The sequence below is a fragment of the Gymnoscopelus braueri genome (assembly GCF_963280865.1).
Source record: "Gymnoscopelus braueri genome assembly, chromosome: 9".
Lineage (NCBI taxonomy): Eukaryota > Metazoa > Chordata > Actinopteri > Myctophiformes > Myctophidae > Gymnoscopelus > Gymnoscopelus braueri.
The window spans coordinates 16642806-16660836 of record NC_137610.1 but is presented as its reverse complement, the minus strand read 5'-3'; the positions used below and the strand labels follow the sequence as shown (position 1 = coordinate 16660836).

Here is an 18031-nt window from a genome sequence, read left to right as displayed (position 1 = left end):
CACAGCAATCGGACGCTGCGTTCATGATTTGAGGCATTTTGTTCAAAACGGGCCAATCTTTGGAAGCCAATCTTAGCCAATTAGGATGGAATATGAAAAATCGGACAGATCCGTCTTGATCACATGACTATAGAGATAATGTGTACAGATTTGCGTGATGTTTGGACAAAATCTGTGGGAGTAACATCCACAAATGTACACAAGGACGGACGGACAGGGCGAAAACATAGTTTCGGCCACGCCTTCTACTCTTTCAACTTATTTTTTGTAGAGGAGCTGTGACATTTTATAAGCAGTCATCAAGCATTGTGTTAAGAATTACTGTGCACATTGTGCAGACCATTTGCAGGTATTTCTTAACGTTGATTAGTGAGCCTGTTGATAGAAGACAACTTGCATTAGTTTCTCAGCTGTGTCCCTCTGTAAGCATTTATTTGATGAGCATGGTGGACTGGTTGACCTTAGTGTGTCTTAGCCCCTAGGCCATACATATCACAGCCTCTGTGTGGCTCATATCCATGTACTGTACACAGACCCATTTGAATGGCCTGGAATCAGTTATTGTGTCACTACAGTAGCTTTGCCCACAACAGTGAGCATCTCTGATCTCTGTCGGGACAATCTGGAAGGATGTTACTCTGTGATGGACAGTTCAGGTTCCTGAGACTAGATGCTGGGCATATAAACACATGTCCATAACATAAGTATAGTCCTCCTGTATGCCCTATGCTCCGCTGATTTTTTTTAAATGATCACTAACTGCGTTTCCATAAAGTTGAAAAAAGAAAATCGCCCGTTTCCATCCACTGATAAAAGGCGATTCTTGGGAGATAGTTCATGAAATAAGCAGTAGGTGGCGCTATTTTGCCAGTCAAGTGAAACGCATATTATTGGACAGTATGTATTACTTTTTGACGTTCTTTTAGGCTATACAAAAATATTGTTATAAATAGGCCTTACATATTAAAGAGGTTATTTCAACCGGCGATCTCTCACGTGCGCGCGTGTATGCGCGAGCATTTGCACATTTGTGTGACGTTGCCATATTATAACTCTATGGACGTAGCGCTCCACTAGTAAAAAGAATCCACAATAGGCTCCACCACTGCTTATAATGCTACTTAATGCGGGGATAACGTGGACACCCCACGGCGCTTGTTACCATTGGTCCTGACCTTGACTGAAAACAAACCCTGCATAAATGATGATCTATATTTGGACCACCCGATCAAAGTTGGACTTGGATACAGTCATTAACTGCTACATATGACAGAAACCATCACAGAATAAGAGCGAGGCGTTAATTAATTGCGTCGGCACTCACCACCTTAGACAGTAGTCTACCAATTCTTGCCAACCTGAGCAGCATTCACGTTATTAGCCTATAATGTGGGTAGCCACAATGTGCGCAACGATAGCCATAGCGCTTTTGCCTTGCCCACAGTTAGTTTACTTTAATGGCTTGGTCCTTGTCTCCTTGAATGAAAATAAACTATAACCATAAAGAAATATGAAGATTATTTTTTTCCATTCAGGGATTTATGCGCAAAATCCAAAATGCACAAAAAAGCGGCTTGATGGAAACCCAGTTAGTGTTGAATTAATTTCCCCTACAATGCCTTGTTGCTATCAGTAACATGGTATTTCCGCTATGCTGTATGTTAATTGCACTTGGAGATCATTCCACTGATCAATATAGAAAGCCCCTGCTTAAGTATTAGGACATCAGAACGAGCTGAGCTGGGCCTGTGCACAGAAACACTAAAAGCTCTCATGGAGGCTTTCTCACTGTCAGCTAGATTCTCAGCAAAGGTAGCCATTAATCTTGCAGCAGGACTGCTGCTCGTGTGTGCGTGCGTATGTGTGTGCACGCGCATGCGTGCGTGTATGTGTGTATACGTGCGCGCACATGCATTTGATGTGCGTGTACTGGTACGTGTTTGCATGTGCAAGAGATAGAAAGAGAGAGAAAAAGAGGCCAGTGTGTGTATAAATATACATTAATATAGTGTATAAATGCACTGAAATTAAATGGATCTCTCTGTATCACGATGCAGTCCCATGTCATAGTTCAAAGGAAACCAGTCTGTCATTAGAGTTATGGATTACAGATATTACCAGATATGTGAAACTGGCAACGTTTCTTTGCCATCCTTTATCCTCTGCAAGAGCACTCAATGTGTTGTGATGACAAACCACCGAGGCCGTTACATTTAAAAGGTTAGAAATTGCTTTTATTGCTGCATACAAACCTCATTTAACTCTCTCTCTTGCTGTGAGTGAATTAATCTAAAGTTTTCTGTTTGCCCTGCGCCTGTCCCTCTACAAATACATTTTATTCACTTAGCAGGCACTCTCTCTGAAGTGACATTCAAAGCACAAAATGAAGTGCTCATTATGGAGCTCTGTACCGTGAATCCAGGGTAATTCCAATTCCTCTCTCTCCCTCTCTCTCATTTTAGGCCAGGGACGACATACTGAACGGCTCCCACCCGGTCTCCTTTGATAAAGCCTGCGAGTTCGCCGGCATCCAGGCTCAGATCCAGTTTGGACCCCATGTGGAACACAAACACAAGGCTGGATTCCTGGAGTAAGCTCCCCCGTATCAGAGGCGATGCATTAACACGAAACACACCACACAATGTATTGTGCTTTCACACGTTCTGTGCACAGCCATCCATATACAGTCATTATCTGCTTGTAGTTCGTTTCGGGGGCCCATTCCTTGAGGGATTTCCTCAAGTGAAGTGTTCAGGGGTGATGTCAGCTGTTAGTACTGTGCTGTCTGAAACAGTATGTAGGCACCGGAGCAAGAATGACCTCATATGTGGAAATATGTTAACAGAAAAGGAAATGCATAAGTGTAACCTTGTAAAAGAAAATGTGATTTATCTCTGTGTAGCCTGAAGGAGTTCCTGCCCAAAGAGTACGTCAAGCAGAGAGCGTCGGAAAAGAAAATATTCCAAGTATGTACATTGTGCTTGGTGTAATGTTGCACTTTAAAATCATTGCGCTATATGGCCTGGAGATGGAAATGTGTAATGCATAATGCAGTGGTTATCAAACACAAAAGGACCCCCAAATTGGTGTATATTTGGCTGTAGACCCCCATCTGAAAATATTTTGGGCCAGGGATCCCCATGCAAGAAGTCGGTAGCTGATGCATACAGGGTTAAAGTGGTTAAACAGATTTTGATGCTACTGTATATTAACAAGTTTTGCTGAACCAATTTGAGAACCACTGGCATAATGCATATATAACACATATGAATAGATTGTTATAAACTTTGCGTTCTGTCCAGGATCATAAGAACTGTGGGGAGATGACGGAGATTGAGTCCAAAGTGAAGTACGTGAAACTTGCCAGATCCCTGCCGACCTATGGAGTGTCCTTCTTTCTGGTGAAGGTAAGGGTCCACCACCAATTAGGCCTGTCACAATTATTATATACTGTAATTGCCTGATCGCAATTATTTGAGATAATTGCAATTATGGCAAACCGCGCAGCTCATCCATTGACTTGCATTGAATATCACCGATTTTCCCACATAAGATATTCAATCATTTTTGGAGCCAAACCAAAGCTTCAAAATGCCTTCTAAATCTTGTCAACAAGGCCTGAATTATGCACTGTGCATGACATTACTATTTCAACAAACAAAATACTGTCAGATATTTATCCCACCAAAGAAATAGAGAAAACCCGCACCTTGCTATATCAATCAATCACATCATTAACGACAGGAGTGTTCGTATACTGCAGGGTAAGTAAGACCACAAATAGTAGCAGTTAATACATTGACAATCAAATGAATAAACTCTCTACTGACTGTCTCCAAAACAAACACACATCTTCTATCAAAAATTTAAGCAGCTTCAACTGCACATGTGTTTCTAAATATTCTCATAAATCTAATAGTGATTCAGGATACACCATTGCAAAGGAACCATGTCAACACATCAGCACTGATTACCGATATTTTAACATTTGTTTGTTTTATATGATTTGCATAGTATTGTATTGCCATCACCTGGGTGGGTGAGTCTTGTAATTTTCCTGACGTTAAACTGTGTGTGACACAGCCACAAGGTTTCCACCCAACAGCAATGACTAATTGCATAATACAAAGTGGTGTTTGTTTTATTTTATCAAACTGTGTTAAACAACAAATGTTACTGTTAATTACAGTATTTTGTTAACCTGACACTCAGCCTGAATTTTCATTTCGTTTCACTCCATTATTCAGTCTGAAAGCCCTCTCAATGCAGCCGATTTCTGAGATGGGGGCGTGGCCAAAGTGGGACTCCACTATGAACCAACGCGATTGGTTCATACTGGATTATCCCGATCCCGATTCGTCGTACAGATTTTCAACCGAGAAACACCCGCCTTCGACAGCGTCACCAGACCCTGAATGCGAGGCAAACGATTCAGGGGGTGGAGCCAGGCTAGTATTTTGTACTTTGGCGGCAGTTGTTGGTCATTGAGGTTTACACATGAACAACACTTTCATTTTATTTTCTGAAAGCCCAAAGCAATCCACCTACATAGTGACTCCTGAATCGGCAGGAGCATACCTATGATGTATTACGTGAAACTAGCAATGGTTATTTTTCACCTATAGTTACATTTATTGGATGTTGTTGTGAAATGGAAAAGAATGGTTATTAGATTAGTCTGTTTCTCTGTTGGCAAAATAACTTGAACGAATGGTCACATTTTCATGAAACTTGATGGGAATGGTCAGTAGGCTGCCCCGAAGAGGGTCAGGGGTCAACAAAGTCAAAGGAGGAGGTCACAGTCAACGTCAATGTAACATTTTCGGCATTTTGATTAGAGATGTTCTTTGTTTTTTTTCCATTTCCTTTGGTCTGAATATGCTTTATTTTATATACAGTCAATCAATGTAGAGAGACAGGAAACGAAGGGGCAAAGAGAGACATGCAAGGGTCAACTGCGAACCCCGGTATGGGCTGTGCACTGGCTAAGCCATCAGATGCCACAGAGATGGTTAAGTTTGGCATGGGTTTGATGTGGTTAAAGTCACGGTAAGGGTCTGAAAGGGTGGTTAGCAACTGAGAATGCATGACCTTAAATTCCTGGATTCGGACACTGTTGCGGTCAATAAAGGCAAAAAAAATCCCCACAAAAATCTGCAAATAATAATAATTACTTGTAAATGTGAATCTAGTGACTGTTCTAATTATATCAAACGCACACAGAATGCTCCAGCTCTAACGAGCAGGTAAACTGTCATCAAAAATGTTATACACGCTTTATAATATAATTATAATGTATTTTGCATGATTTTCTGTACAGCACTTTGTAAACCTTGGTTGTGAAATGTGCTATACAAATAAAGTGGATTGGATTGGATTGGATAATAAACAGATAAACGGTCATCAAAAGATGTTACACGCTTTATAATAACAAATGAGTTATTCCTTAACTATTGCAAAACCCTGGGTTTGCCATGTAGCAGGCTGAGCATGGCTGTGAAACGCGTGACAATGGCAGTTTGATGCTAGTTGGGTGAACAAAGCAGTGGGAACATGAGCCTTAACATGATGAGGAGCAGCAGCCAGCTGTACAAAAGCTCTGGCAGAAGTCCATTTTGGTCACAGTCCTGTAGGAAGAGTGCCGGTGTTGTCTTATCTCACTCTTAATGGACTATAAATGGAAAGTAGTTGACTCGCAAGGTCAACATTCACTTTGTGGAGTGTGTGTGTGTGTGTGTGACATGTGCGTGACTGTGGTCTACTGTACATGTGTGAGCGTTTGTCCGTGTTTGATGAAGAAAGGTAGTGATGGGAACCTTAAGACGGTGTTAAATAATTCACTCCAGCACTCTCTCTTGCTGTTTTTCTGTCTGTCTGTCCGGCAAAAGCACAGAGCTAGCCCTCCATTTCTGTCTGTCACTCACAACCACCACAGGTTCCTAGAACAAGCCATCTCCTGCTGTAAACTTCATCGATATGAAAGTAAATAATCCTGTGTGCACGCATGCATGTGAGCGTAAGAGAGAGAGAGAGCACGAGAGAGAGAGATGCTGGTTTCAGGCCAGTAAAAAGGCTTCCGACATTGATCCAACCTTCTGTTGTAAATTCCTGAACCAGCAGATGTTCTCAAACCTTAAGCTAAGGTTATAAGTGTAAGATATGATCTTACTAGCCACCTACCTCAGACCCTTTCTTCCTGCCGTGAATACAATTTGCATGGCAATGACGCTCGAACAATGTAACCAGAGACAATGGAAGATGTGAATAAACCTCTATACATAGCTACTGCAATTCGAGGGATAACGTTATCTGTCCTTGTTTTAAAAAAGTACCACGGTCTTATAAAGCTGCTCTACTTGATGGCCTTTGTTCCCATTTCAGAGCACAGTGCTTTGACCCTGGGTTGACAACAATAAGCCGAAGATGTGGGAAAAGGCATATTCGCCGCCCCCGCCTCCCCTTAACCACTAATTTACGTGGCATAGCGCTGCGCCGCTGTAGGAAGGCCAAGTCGTGTGGGCTCAACCACTGAAGTGAGCTGTAATGGATTTTTCAGTGGGCCGAGTGGAGGGCATTTCGGAGCCAGGCAGGCAGAGCTGAGCTGGTGGGAAGCATCACCACGCTGCGTCTGCCGACAGTGACTAAAGCCTGGGGGAGAGACCCCGCTCGCTAGATCAGCAGTTAATCCATTCAATCCGGGAACGCATCTGTGTAATTTTTTTAGATTTCTTTGGGCTATTCAAAAATAGATATACAAGCTCATAGCGCGGCACCGAGTGCCATGCTATGAGCTTGTATATCTGCTATATATATTTTTAAAGCGAACATTTGTAACTCAAATCTTTGCTTCTGGGGGGGGTCCCTGGAACAACATATTTTCACTTGGGGGTCCGCGGCCAAATACATATCATTTTGGGAGGCCCTTGAGTTTGAGCACCACTAATATATAGCAATATAGGTTTTTAAAAAAAAACTGTTAGGATTTAGAAGACATTTGTAGAATCCCCAGAAGCAATAAGATTTGAGTTACAAATGTTCGCTTTAAAAAATATATATATTCAAAGGTTTGCACAAATTTTCACGGATTTTTCAAAAATATCTCAATAGCTCATAGCTTGTATATCTGCAATATTTTGAATAGCCAAAGAAATCAAAAAATGACACAGACGCTTTCCCCGGTCTTAATGGGTTAAACAAAGCTGAACTCTACAGGGTCGTTTCCACATCCACCCCTCTCTTCCTTCTCTTATACCCGGGGGCTTCAAACCACAGGATGGAGCACGCATTTTGTATTATGCCAGCAGCACAGGCATATAGATTCTTGTCTTTTGTTCCGTACCTTGAGTGAATCATCCGTGTAGGTGTATAAATGCTGTCTGATGTGATTTCTCTCCGAACAGGAAAAGATGAAGAGCAAGAATAAGCTGGTCCCGCGGCTGCTGGGGATAACCAAAGAGTCGGTGATGCGGGTGGAGGAGAAGACGAAGGACGTGGTGCAGGAGTGGCCGCTGACCACGGTCAAAAGATGGGCGGCCTCCCCCAAGAGCTTCACGCTGGTACTGAGTTACTCTCTTCAACACGTACAGACTACCAGTGGTGTAAAGTGACTTAAGTACATTTACTCAAGTACTGAACTTAAGTACAGTTTTGAGGTATTTCTTTTACTTTAGTGGAGTATTTCCAATTTTCAGTGCTTTTACTTCTACTCCACTACATCTCAGAGGCAAATATTGTACTTTTACTCCACTGCAATTATTTGAAAACTTTAGTGGCTAGTTACTTTGTAGATTTTTGAATACTGAACTATACTTGTAAGTTGTAACAGTATATTTCTACATTGCAGTATTGATGAAAATGTACTTTTTCCACCACTGCAGACTACAGAGTCAAGACTTTATACACGCACGGCCTCCACTTCATTTGTATTTACCACACACTTTGATACAGCTCCACATCTAAACACCTCATCTCACCCTCATTACATTTTCCTATACAAACAACATTCAAAAAACTGTTGCGGCCTCATTTCACCACAGTCTATGGTATCTTGTCAGTCTGCTATTTCGTCAGATTTTTAAACTAGATATCGTGGGAAGAATGCAGATGTTTTATTCATCTGAGCACTCTCCTGTTTTGTATTGCCGCTGTTGTCAACAGCCCCTGTCTGTCACTCCATGCATTGTCTTATAAACACAGACAAGAAAAGGAACACTTTTTATGCTCAAAGTACATTTGCCAACTTTGATTTGCATGAATTATTACAACCTTGCCTCGGTAGACAGCTTTAAAGTGATTCTGAGAATGAGTGCAGTACATCTTATTTTCTAATCAGTTCTTTGAAGAAGTTGGATCTACAGCGGAAGCCTTTCAGTTTTTCTCTATTCATTAGTTGTACCGGCGACAGTTTATTCAAAGCTTCGCCTTCGGTAAGTCATTTTTTGTCTGTCGTTAAAAGTACTGAACGGCTCCCTGGTACAGTAGTGGCTGAGAATGTTAAAAGTGATGAACTTGTGTCTGTGCCCAGCCAGCATTGCCTCAAACCTGCTGTAAAACAGTGAGACATTAAGGACGCCAGGCTCGACCTGAACCCCTGCTTGTGTCTTCATCATTATGAACAGGACTTTGGCGAGTACCAGGAGAGCTACTACTCCGTTCAGACCACAGAGGGAGAACAGATCTCTCAGCTCATAGCCGGCTACATCGACATCATTCTGAAAAAGGTACGTTTATAACGAATAAAATTAATATCTTGCTTACTTACATGCAGTATATATACTGTATACCCTTTACAGTATACAGTATGATTGGAGAACCAGTCAGATTCAAAAAGGAGTGCTCGTTTTCTTCGAGTTAACCCCCCCACCGTCAAAAAAAGACGGGGGGGGGGGGGTGACGTCTCGGAGGTACCGAGACTAGGGGGGGGCGATGATTTACGATTAATAACTCGGACGGCGCTGAGCCGGCTGAAGGTGACTTCGCAACGCTTGGCACAGCGACTCGCTCACCTGAGCTCGCTCTTGTTTTCTAATCATACTGTGACATATATATATATATATATATATATATATATATATATATATATATATTAGGCATGTAACGATTCACTCAACTCACAATACGATTTTTATTTGTATTTATTATTTCTCTTACAATTCTTTTTTACAATACTATGTTTTCTCTTATCCTTTTTTCAATACAGTAGCAAATGACTGAAAACTATTTTTTATCAATTCTCTTACAAAGATCCTGTATTATCTTTTTTGCCTTTTTTTGCATCGCAATTTAGTTTTTATTAAATCAATTTAAATTGTCACCAGTTTGAATCGATTTGAATCGATTTACGATAAATTGTTACATGCCTAATATATATATATATATATATATATATATATATATATATATATATATATATATATATATATATATATATACTGTATACACACTAAATTGTTTTGTGTTCCTCTTCTTTTGGCTGCAGAAGCAGAGTAAGGACCGCTTTGGCCTGGAGGGAGACGAGGAATCCACCATGCTGGAGGAATCATGCTCCCCTAAGAAGTGAGCAGGGTTCTTATACTAACTACTGCAGGGTCTTTGCACTGCTAAGCATGGTAGTATGCTGACCAGCCACATTCAGCCAGCACGGCGTACTTATTCCTCATGTGAATTTAAACCTGCACCGTTTAATTGAGTATATAATTACATTTCTGCATGCCTAGCACACTACCTACCCCCCCGAGAGGAGGATTTGTGTTAATTGCTAAACACACAAACAGTATTTAGAATTAGAAAACCATGCAACATGTTTTCTCTGAAAGCTGTATTCCAGTAGGCAGTGGTGGAAAAAGTACTCAAATGTTTTACTTAAGTAAAAGTATCAATACTGCAATGTAGAAGTACTCTGTTATGAGTAAAAGTCCGAAATTAAAAAATGACTTGAGTAAAAGTACAAAAGTATTGGTATCAAAATATACTTAAAGTACCAAGAGTAAAAGTACAAAAATGTTTGAAAATAGCAGATCTACAAGCTCACAACACGTCGCGATGCGACGCGTTGTGAGCTTGTAGATCGGCTATTTTCAAATAGCCTAGGTATAAAATAGGGATACAGTGGTTAATGTATGTTTTATAATGTAATAATTTATATCTGCAAAGTAACTAGTAACTAACGTTTTCAAATGATTGTAGTGGAGTAAAAGTACAATATTTGCCTCTGAGATGTAGTGGAGTAGAAGTAAGTATTGGACATTGGAAATACTCCAGTAAAGTACAAATACCTCAGAATTGTACTTAAGTACAGTACTTAAGTAAATGTACTTGGTTACTTTACACCACTGCCAGTAGGTACATGTGGACCAGTACTTTCCCCATGCAAGTTTGGTTCCTAAACCCCAAACTGGCTCGGAGTAAAGCTACAACGCCATCATCTTGTTTCACAAATAAGGAAGGCATGATTGCTTCCATGTTCTGTCATAATTTTTCATCCCTCAGCTGGCTACTGTCTCTCCCAATTCCGCTTTGTAGCTTAGATTCCGAAGGCTCAACGATACAGATGGATCTGTGTTATTCTGTCACATGGAGCTTGGGAGAATATTGTTGTCATTGGAAGTCTCCCGACGCTGACTGGGCATCATATTCCGTGCCGCTGATGGGCCAATTGACTCAGTGTTGTGGTTCTCAGCACAAAAAATATAATTGCTGTCTCTCTAAACAAGCCATAATTAACCAATAGTGTGGAGTCTCTGGCATCTGTCGAGCGGGCGGGAAAGCAACATGTTTTTCTGTGTGATATTCTATTTGACCATGCAGAGGAAATAATTATTATGATGATCGTTATTTCCATCATCTATAATCCATAATGACGAATGCATTAACTTCTCGTTTCTCAACTAATCCCTGGATTTGCTAATTATACCAAAAAAACTGAACATAGACCCTCTACCACAAATAAAAAACATTTTCCCATGATGCTGTCCCCCACACACACACACTCTCGACCCTTCAGATGTATTTATACTTAGATAGGTACCGGTGTCGCATGCAACAAAGTACGTCAAGCCCTTTAAACCTGCAGCATACTCCTTACAGAAACGAAGTCCGGCAAGGAACAACATGACGTCATTGTGGAGAAAATGCAGTGCCTTGCCAAAGTTCATTTTGGCAGTTCTTGCACCTACGAGACTTTCTAACTGGCCAAGTATCACCACAGAGACACCAATGTGAACATTGTGTGTGATTGGTCAGAAACTCAACGTGCTCGTGATTTATATTGTTCAATTTCCGCAATCTGCTGGCAATGAATGTACCATGGACAGTTTTGAAGAACGGATGGTTGAGGAGGTTATGAGGTACACAAACCTCTATAATCCATCCCTGATGGACTGCAAACATGACCAGATGGCAATTCATTAATGGAGGGAGATGGCACACACTTTGTCCAGTGTGTCAGAGAGTGATGTAAACAACAGCGTAGATCCAGGTGTCAAAATCACCATTCCATCACTTTATAAAGTGAGGGGTTTAACGTTCGGTACTAAAAGCGGAGCCGCAACAAGAATAAAACAATTTCATCCTCCGAGGCAAGGCTGAAAAAGTTTGATTTCGTTTTAAGCCAGCTTTACCTGTTACAAGGGTACTGCTGCCAGCTGGCAATTTGCTCTGATGTATTGTATATGTGCCTGGCTTAGAGGACTGTGGGAAAATACATTCCTGCTGTACTGTTCTGAAGCTGAGCTGCTCTAAAATGTAAAAAAAGGGAAATAAAATAATAAAATACACTCTTGCATGCACTTATTCCTGTTTCTGTTGCACTCTGTCCATGCTTAGATCCACAATCCTGCAGCAGCAGTTCAACCGGGTGGGCCGCGTGGAGCACGGCTCGGTGGCACTGCCCGGCATCATCCGCTCTGGGTCCATCGGTGGACCTGACTCCTTCAACATGGGCACCATGCCCTCTGCCCAGCAGCAAATCACAACGGGGCAGATGCACAGAGGACACATGCCTCCACTGGTGAGGATGCCCACTGGCATAGGTTTCAATGTCAAGCAATATAAATAGGGCCACGTGTGAGAGCCGGGAAGAGTTCTGGAGGCCATTACTGAAAGTCTGCATACTGCAGTTTAAGGGCATCACTTGGATTTTCTTAGTCAGACACGTGCACGGCATCATAGATGAATGGAAATCATCATGGAAGCATGCAAAGCATTTGATCACATGATTGCATTTTGCAGTTGCATGAACTGTACTGTATGTATGTCTCTGTACAGTAGTTTGCATGTGTGGGCAAGAGATTGTGGCAAGGTGTGTAGTATGCTGTATGAATACAGAGTGCATACAGTAATATGGGTTGTGTTTCTCAGAGCTTGGCCCAGCAAGTCCTGATGGGAACCATCAACAGCAGCATGCAGGCTGTGCAGCAGGCCCAGTCTGACTTAGGACATGTGGATAGCCTGCCACCACTGGGCCACGACTTGGTGAGTTCACCCAATAGTTCTCCTTTAAGGCTACCGTACGCTGTCCTCAGTGTTAATCGAACCGTGAGAGTGTATAAATACAGGTCCATTTGGACTGAATTACAAATGGTTATTTGACACATGGTTTTACTGTGTGCATGCAATGCACCATGATACAACACTGTCGTTCTACTACATTTTTACTTTCTAGCCTTCCATATAAATTACTTCTGTTTGCTCAAGCTAAACTTTAAGCTTTTTGGCATGTTTAGAAACAGCTGATTCAAGTCAGGATCCAAAAGGAGCTTAGCTTTCTCTCTGTGTCTCGTTATCTCACTATTCCTCTCTCAGTGTTTAGCTAAGCAGAGACCATGCAAATGATAAAGCATTTATATTCTACTAAAGTCTATGTTGTTGTTGTTTTTTTAATCTTCATATAATTAACTGTATAAATATGGCAGTGCACTTTAATGCTTGAGATGAGCGGAGAGCGCTTAAAAAGTAGTGGGAGTTGAGTAGTCCAAGTCCTTTAATCCTCGACGAAAAAGTTTATATGAGTTGAAAATCTCCCACTGTGATGAAAGCCAACAGCTCTGCTTTTCTCCTCCCCCACCTGAAGGCGTCCAGGGTTTGGGTTCAGAACAAAGTGGATGAATCCAAACATGAAATCCACTCACAAGTTGATGCCATCACCGCTGGCACGGCATCTGTAGTCAATCTCACTGCAGGTAAGTGCCCTGGCCGTAGAATACGAATGTGAAATGGATGGTGCTATCATTTTCAATGTTCCATTTCCATCCCAGCACCAGAATTGTTATTTGTAAAGCCTTTGCTGGACGAAGCTTGAAAGGAGTTGACCCTTCTTTTTCATTTTAAAAAGCCATGCTCACCCTAAAATACGAGCAGCTCCGGGGTTCAAATCATTAAACACATTTTCCAAGATGATGTCAATCTCCCACTTAGGAGCATAGCCCTGAGTTCCCCTTTAACCCATTAAGACCGGGAAGGCATCTGTGTGTCATTTTTAGATTTCTTTGGGCTATTCAAAAATAGCAGATATACAAGCTCATAGCGCGGCACCGTGTGCCGCGCTATGAGCTTGTAGCTATTTTTGAAAAATCTTGAACATTAAGTGCAAATATTTGAATGTATATTTTTTGAAACAACAAATCTTTGCTTCTGGGGGTCCTTGGAACAACATATTTTACAAATGTTCGCTTAAAAAATATATTCAAAGATTTACATTTTCACGATTAAAAAAACATCTAAAAGCTCATAGCTCGGTGCCGCGCTATGAGCTTGTAGATCTTCTATTTTTGAATATCCAAAGTCCAAAGACATCTAAAATGACAGAGATGCGTTCCCGGATTGAATGGGTTAATTATGGAGTATTTCCCCCATTTACTCTGATGAATATTTCCATTGATGAATGAAGTCCCGAACACGTTGTCCCGAAGCTCAACTACACTGGCAGCATCTCCCCCTGCTCCCCTTGCTGCATGGCACCGTGCCAGCCCAGTTCCTGCCAGCGTTTGCTGGGTTTTAATCTTACCCAGCCATCTGTTGGATGGCACTTAGAACTCCCTCAAACCATCCAATAGAAAAACTTTTTCCGTCTCCACGCTCACTTTGCTCCTTCCACGTGCTTATCTGTGCAGAACCATGTCAAATGGGCTCTAATTGTGACACCGACACTGATGTGTGTGTTATATGACACGCAGGCTGGCCCCGTGGATTAGCCTAAATCAGTGCGGCAGTGGCAGAAGCGAATTGAGATGCAGTGTGATAGCGATCCGTCCTCCCACAGGTGAGCCCACGGAAACAGACTACACGGCCGTGGGATGTGCCATCACCACCATCTCGTCAAACCTCACGGAAATGTCCAAGGGCGTGAAGCTCCTGGCGGCGCTCATGGACGACGAGGTGGGCAGCGGGCACAAGCTGATGGGCGCTGCCAGAACGCTGGCGGGGGCCGTGTCAGAACTGCTCCGATCGGTAGAGCCTGCAGCTGCGGAGGTGAGGTTGACACTGGCGTGGTTTCCATTCTCCCTTCCATCCCGATAGTCACAAAGTCCTCGCATAACCTTGAACTGCATATCCTTGTTTTGTCTTTTTTTAGGAATGCCCTAATGAATATGCGTCGCAGTAGCAGTTACTGCTATGATTTTATGAACAGCAGTCCCTGAGTCACCTATCATGCTTTTACTTATTTTCTGTCGATGTTACAATGTTTGATGTTCTTATTAAATGTGGCCAAAGGTTCAAATAATGAGGTAAATGATGGATGGTACAGTAATCCCTATGTGAGCAAAAGGCTCAACATTCAGACTGGACTGAATTCTAGGTTACCAAGGGTTTACCTCAAAACCAGCTTCATTAACTCATGGTCTTATGGTCATCTGCTCTGCCCACATTGGCTCTACATGGTTCTCATCCATCCAAAAATGAAAGCTGGCTTTTAGGCAGGGGTCTATAAGGAACAGGAGCAAATGCAGCTTGTTTCAGACGGAGGCTGAAATGAGGGGCTGAATAAAGAGCATTTCTTTTTTTTTCTTCTTTTTTTTACTGTGAACCAAGCAAAGCTACTGTAGTGGAGTCCTGGGATGAAATATAATAGCTGGAAGTGAGCGTAATAAGCCTCTTTTAAAGACGGATGAAGGACAGCCACTCATGATAGTGTATACTGTACAGTAATCATCCTAGACTGTTGGAGAGATCGTAGGGGCTTCCCTACAATCTCTTCAGCAGCCTGTGAAGCCATGTTGTTGAATGAGACCGTGGTGATGTCATCCAGCCCAGGCAGACGGTGCTGACGGCGGCAGGAAGCATCGGCCAGGCCAGTGGGGACCTGCTCCGTCACATGGGGGAAGGCGAGACTGACGAGAGGTTCCAGGTTAGACACCACCCACGCACGGTTCCTATGACATCCACCTCCAAACAGGAAGATACAACCTTTTACCGCCTTTTACAATCACTACACACACACACACACACACACACACACACACACACACACACACACACACACACACACACACACACACACACACACACACACACACACACACACACACTTATGTAATCAGTCCAGGCTTTATTATCAAAACAATGTGTGTGGACTGTGGAGTCCATAATGCAGTTTCAGGGGGGAAAAACTTCAAACAATTGAATTGGCCAGCTAGAAACAATGCCTCTCACCCAACAGAATGACAGGTTTATGTATAGCAACAAATTGCTCTGCCTAAATTGTTTTTTAATCTAATCTAACATGCAGTATAGTAATTAATTACTAAAATGTAAAAAATTCAACAGACGCATACAGTACCAGTCTTCTAAATGTAGCTAATGTAGCTTAAATGCCTCCATTATTGTTCTCTCTGATTTAGGATTTGCTTTCTAAAAGGCATTGTGTGTAATACAGTACATCCTTGTCCTACTGTATGTGTGACCTTGAGATGCCAACGCTCTGCCGCAGACAAATCAATACGGCATGAAAACCTAGTATGAGCACATACATAACCCCAACATCTATTGATATCTATCTCACACTTATAGAATCATCTTTATGTTATTGTTAATGTAAATTGGTTTTGCATGCCGTTGCTGTTGGGCAGAAACCCTGTAAATCCATATTTCAATGTTGTTGTTTTTTTGTCCTACTTTGTTCTACAAGAGCGTCATGCAAAAAGCAGCAAAAATAGCCGATCTACAAGCCGAGTGATCAAATGAACATTTTAAAAGCGCCGACTTTTTACAGGCCACACTTTGTTCCCTTCCGGCACATCAGTGCACAGCTGTTCAGTGTTTCAATGGAGGGATCTCAATGAATGTGTTTCAGGACATCCTAATGAATCTGGCCAAAGCGGTGGCCAACGCAGCTGCCATGTTGGTCCTGAAGGCCAAGAACGTGGCCCAGGTGGCCGAGGACACGGTGCTTCAGAACCGCGTGATCGCAGCTGCCACTCAGTGTGCCCTGTCCACCTCACAGCTGGTGGCCTGCACCAAGGTACGCGTCCTAACCCTGTTCCACTCTGCAGCCGTGTTGTAGATCATGGGCATAGGCTGAGGCACTGAATGACGTAGCTAGATGACAATAGGATTCTACTGGTGCAGGAGCTGCTGCAGATTTGTCATTTGTCATGCTTTCTCTCCAGGTAGAGGGGTCTTTTTGTTTCAACACAATTCTCTAAATGTGTTTCCATTGAAAGCCTAGTTCAGACCAACTGTTTTAAGCACAATTTATACCTTGTCGTACAATGTCGTTGTGCCCCCAAAATAGCCGACCTACAAGCTCACAACACGTCGCATCCCTGACGCGTTGTCAGCCGCGTTGTCAGCTTGTTGGTGTTCTATTTTCGGTGTGCGACACCGTCGTAGGACGGTGTCTACTTTTAAGCAATAGAACCTTGCAGTGAAAGATTGCAGTGGTCTGACTTACCCCTAAAATACCCAAATAATTGAAAATGAATGTTGTTATTAATCAGAGTAGTATTTTATTTAGCATTTTGAAACTGAAAGAACTGAAAGTGCCTCATTAGAAACAGGAATGTGAGGCGGTCTGCCTCCTGTCTCACAGCAGTCGAGAGAAAACATCTGCGAGCCGTTCATCATGGGTTGACCAGGTTGCGCGACCCGTCTTTTTTTGTGTGTGGCCTTGCTAGGTGGTGAGCCCCACCATCAGCTCCCCAGTGTGCCAGGAGCAGCTCGTGGAGGCGGGGAAGCTGGTGGACCGCTCTGTGGAGACCTGCGTCAGGGCCTGTCGCCTGGCCACCGACGACAACGACTTGCTGAAGCAGGTCGGCGCAGCGGCCGGCGTGGTGAGCCAGGCCCTCACCGACCTGCTGCAGCACGTCCGCCATTATGCCAGCTGCGGAGAGCCTATCGGACGTTACGACCAGGCCACGGACACCATCATGAACGTCACCGAGAACATCTTCTGCTCCATGGGTGATGCTGGTGAGTTTGGGGTTTTTCGAAAAACATCTCACGGCATCTGTGAAACTAATGAACACATCCGGCTACAGAGGTCGTTGTTGCATTGATTGACACCGCGAGTGCTTTCGATTAAGGCCTCATGATTGCGGGTTTGTTTTGGTGTTCCATCAATGTGAGTTACAGCCCTGTTAGCTCGCTATTATCCCAGGACTGCAGAGGCAAAAGGAGTAATAGCTCAAGTCTTTCGGGGGTTTCCAGCCTCTGTTTCGCCATACTGAATCCCCCCCCCCCAGGCTGTCGATGTACTCCTGATGTATTTTGACTGAGAGGGACTCGAGAGTGTGTCAGGTTATGGTTTACATTAAGTGACCTTAAAAATTCCCTTTTCGGAAGATTTTTCAAAGCTTGGGGTATTTGTTATGGTTCGGGACATGAGGCTAAAGAATTTCCCAAGAGCCAGACAGTCCTCAAGGGGTTTGTAGAAAACATGTCATCCAAAACCACTAGAGAGCTCCTAGTCTGGTCTCAATCAGCCCCACGGAGGCTTTGAAACTTAAAAGGAAACACATGACCTGGGCATTTTTTTGGGGAGGCCAAAATACATTTCTTACTTAAATCATCAAAGAATGAACGCAACATTTTTTTA

The 18031-nt window shown here is 42.8% G+C and overlaps 1 protein-coding gene across 3 annotated transcripts in view; it reads left to right on the top strand.

Moving 5' to 3' along the window:
• The window catches only part of tln2b (talin 2b), a 131626-nt gene that overhangs the window by 63283 nt on the left and 50312 nt on the right, over positions 1-18031 (top strand). For all 3 annotated transcript variants that reach the window (XM_080437393.1, XM_080437392.1, XM_080437394.1), the window contains exons 7-19: positions 2463-2590; positions 2903-2966; positions 3303-3407; positions 7401-7556; positions 8619-8720; positions 9479-9555; positions 11824-12007; positions 12358-12471; positions 13070-13178; positions 14258-14466; positions 15245-15343; positions 16289-16456; positions 17112-17406. In XM_080437393.1, the coding sequence (XP_080293519.1) occupies positions 2463-2590; positions 2903-2966; positions 3303-3407; positions 7401-7556; positions 8619-8720; positions 9479-9555; positions 11824-12007; positions 12358-12471; positions 13070-13178; positions 14258-14466; positions 15245-15343; positions 16289-16456; positions 17112-17406 (1810 nt within the window). The remainder of the gene's footprint in view (positions 1-2462; positions 2591-2902; positions 2967-3302; positions 3408-7400; positions 7557-8618; positions 8721-9478; positions 9556-11823; positions 12008-12357; positions 12472-13069; positions 13179-14257; positions 14467-15244; positions 15344-16288; positions 16457-17111; positions 17407-18031) is intronic.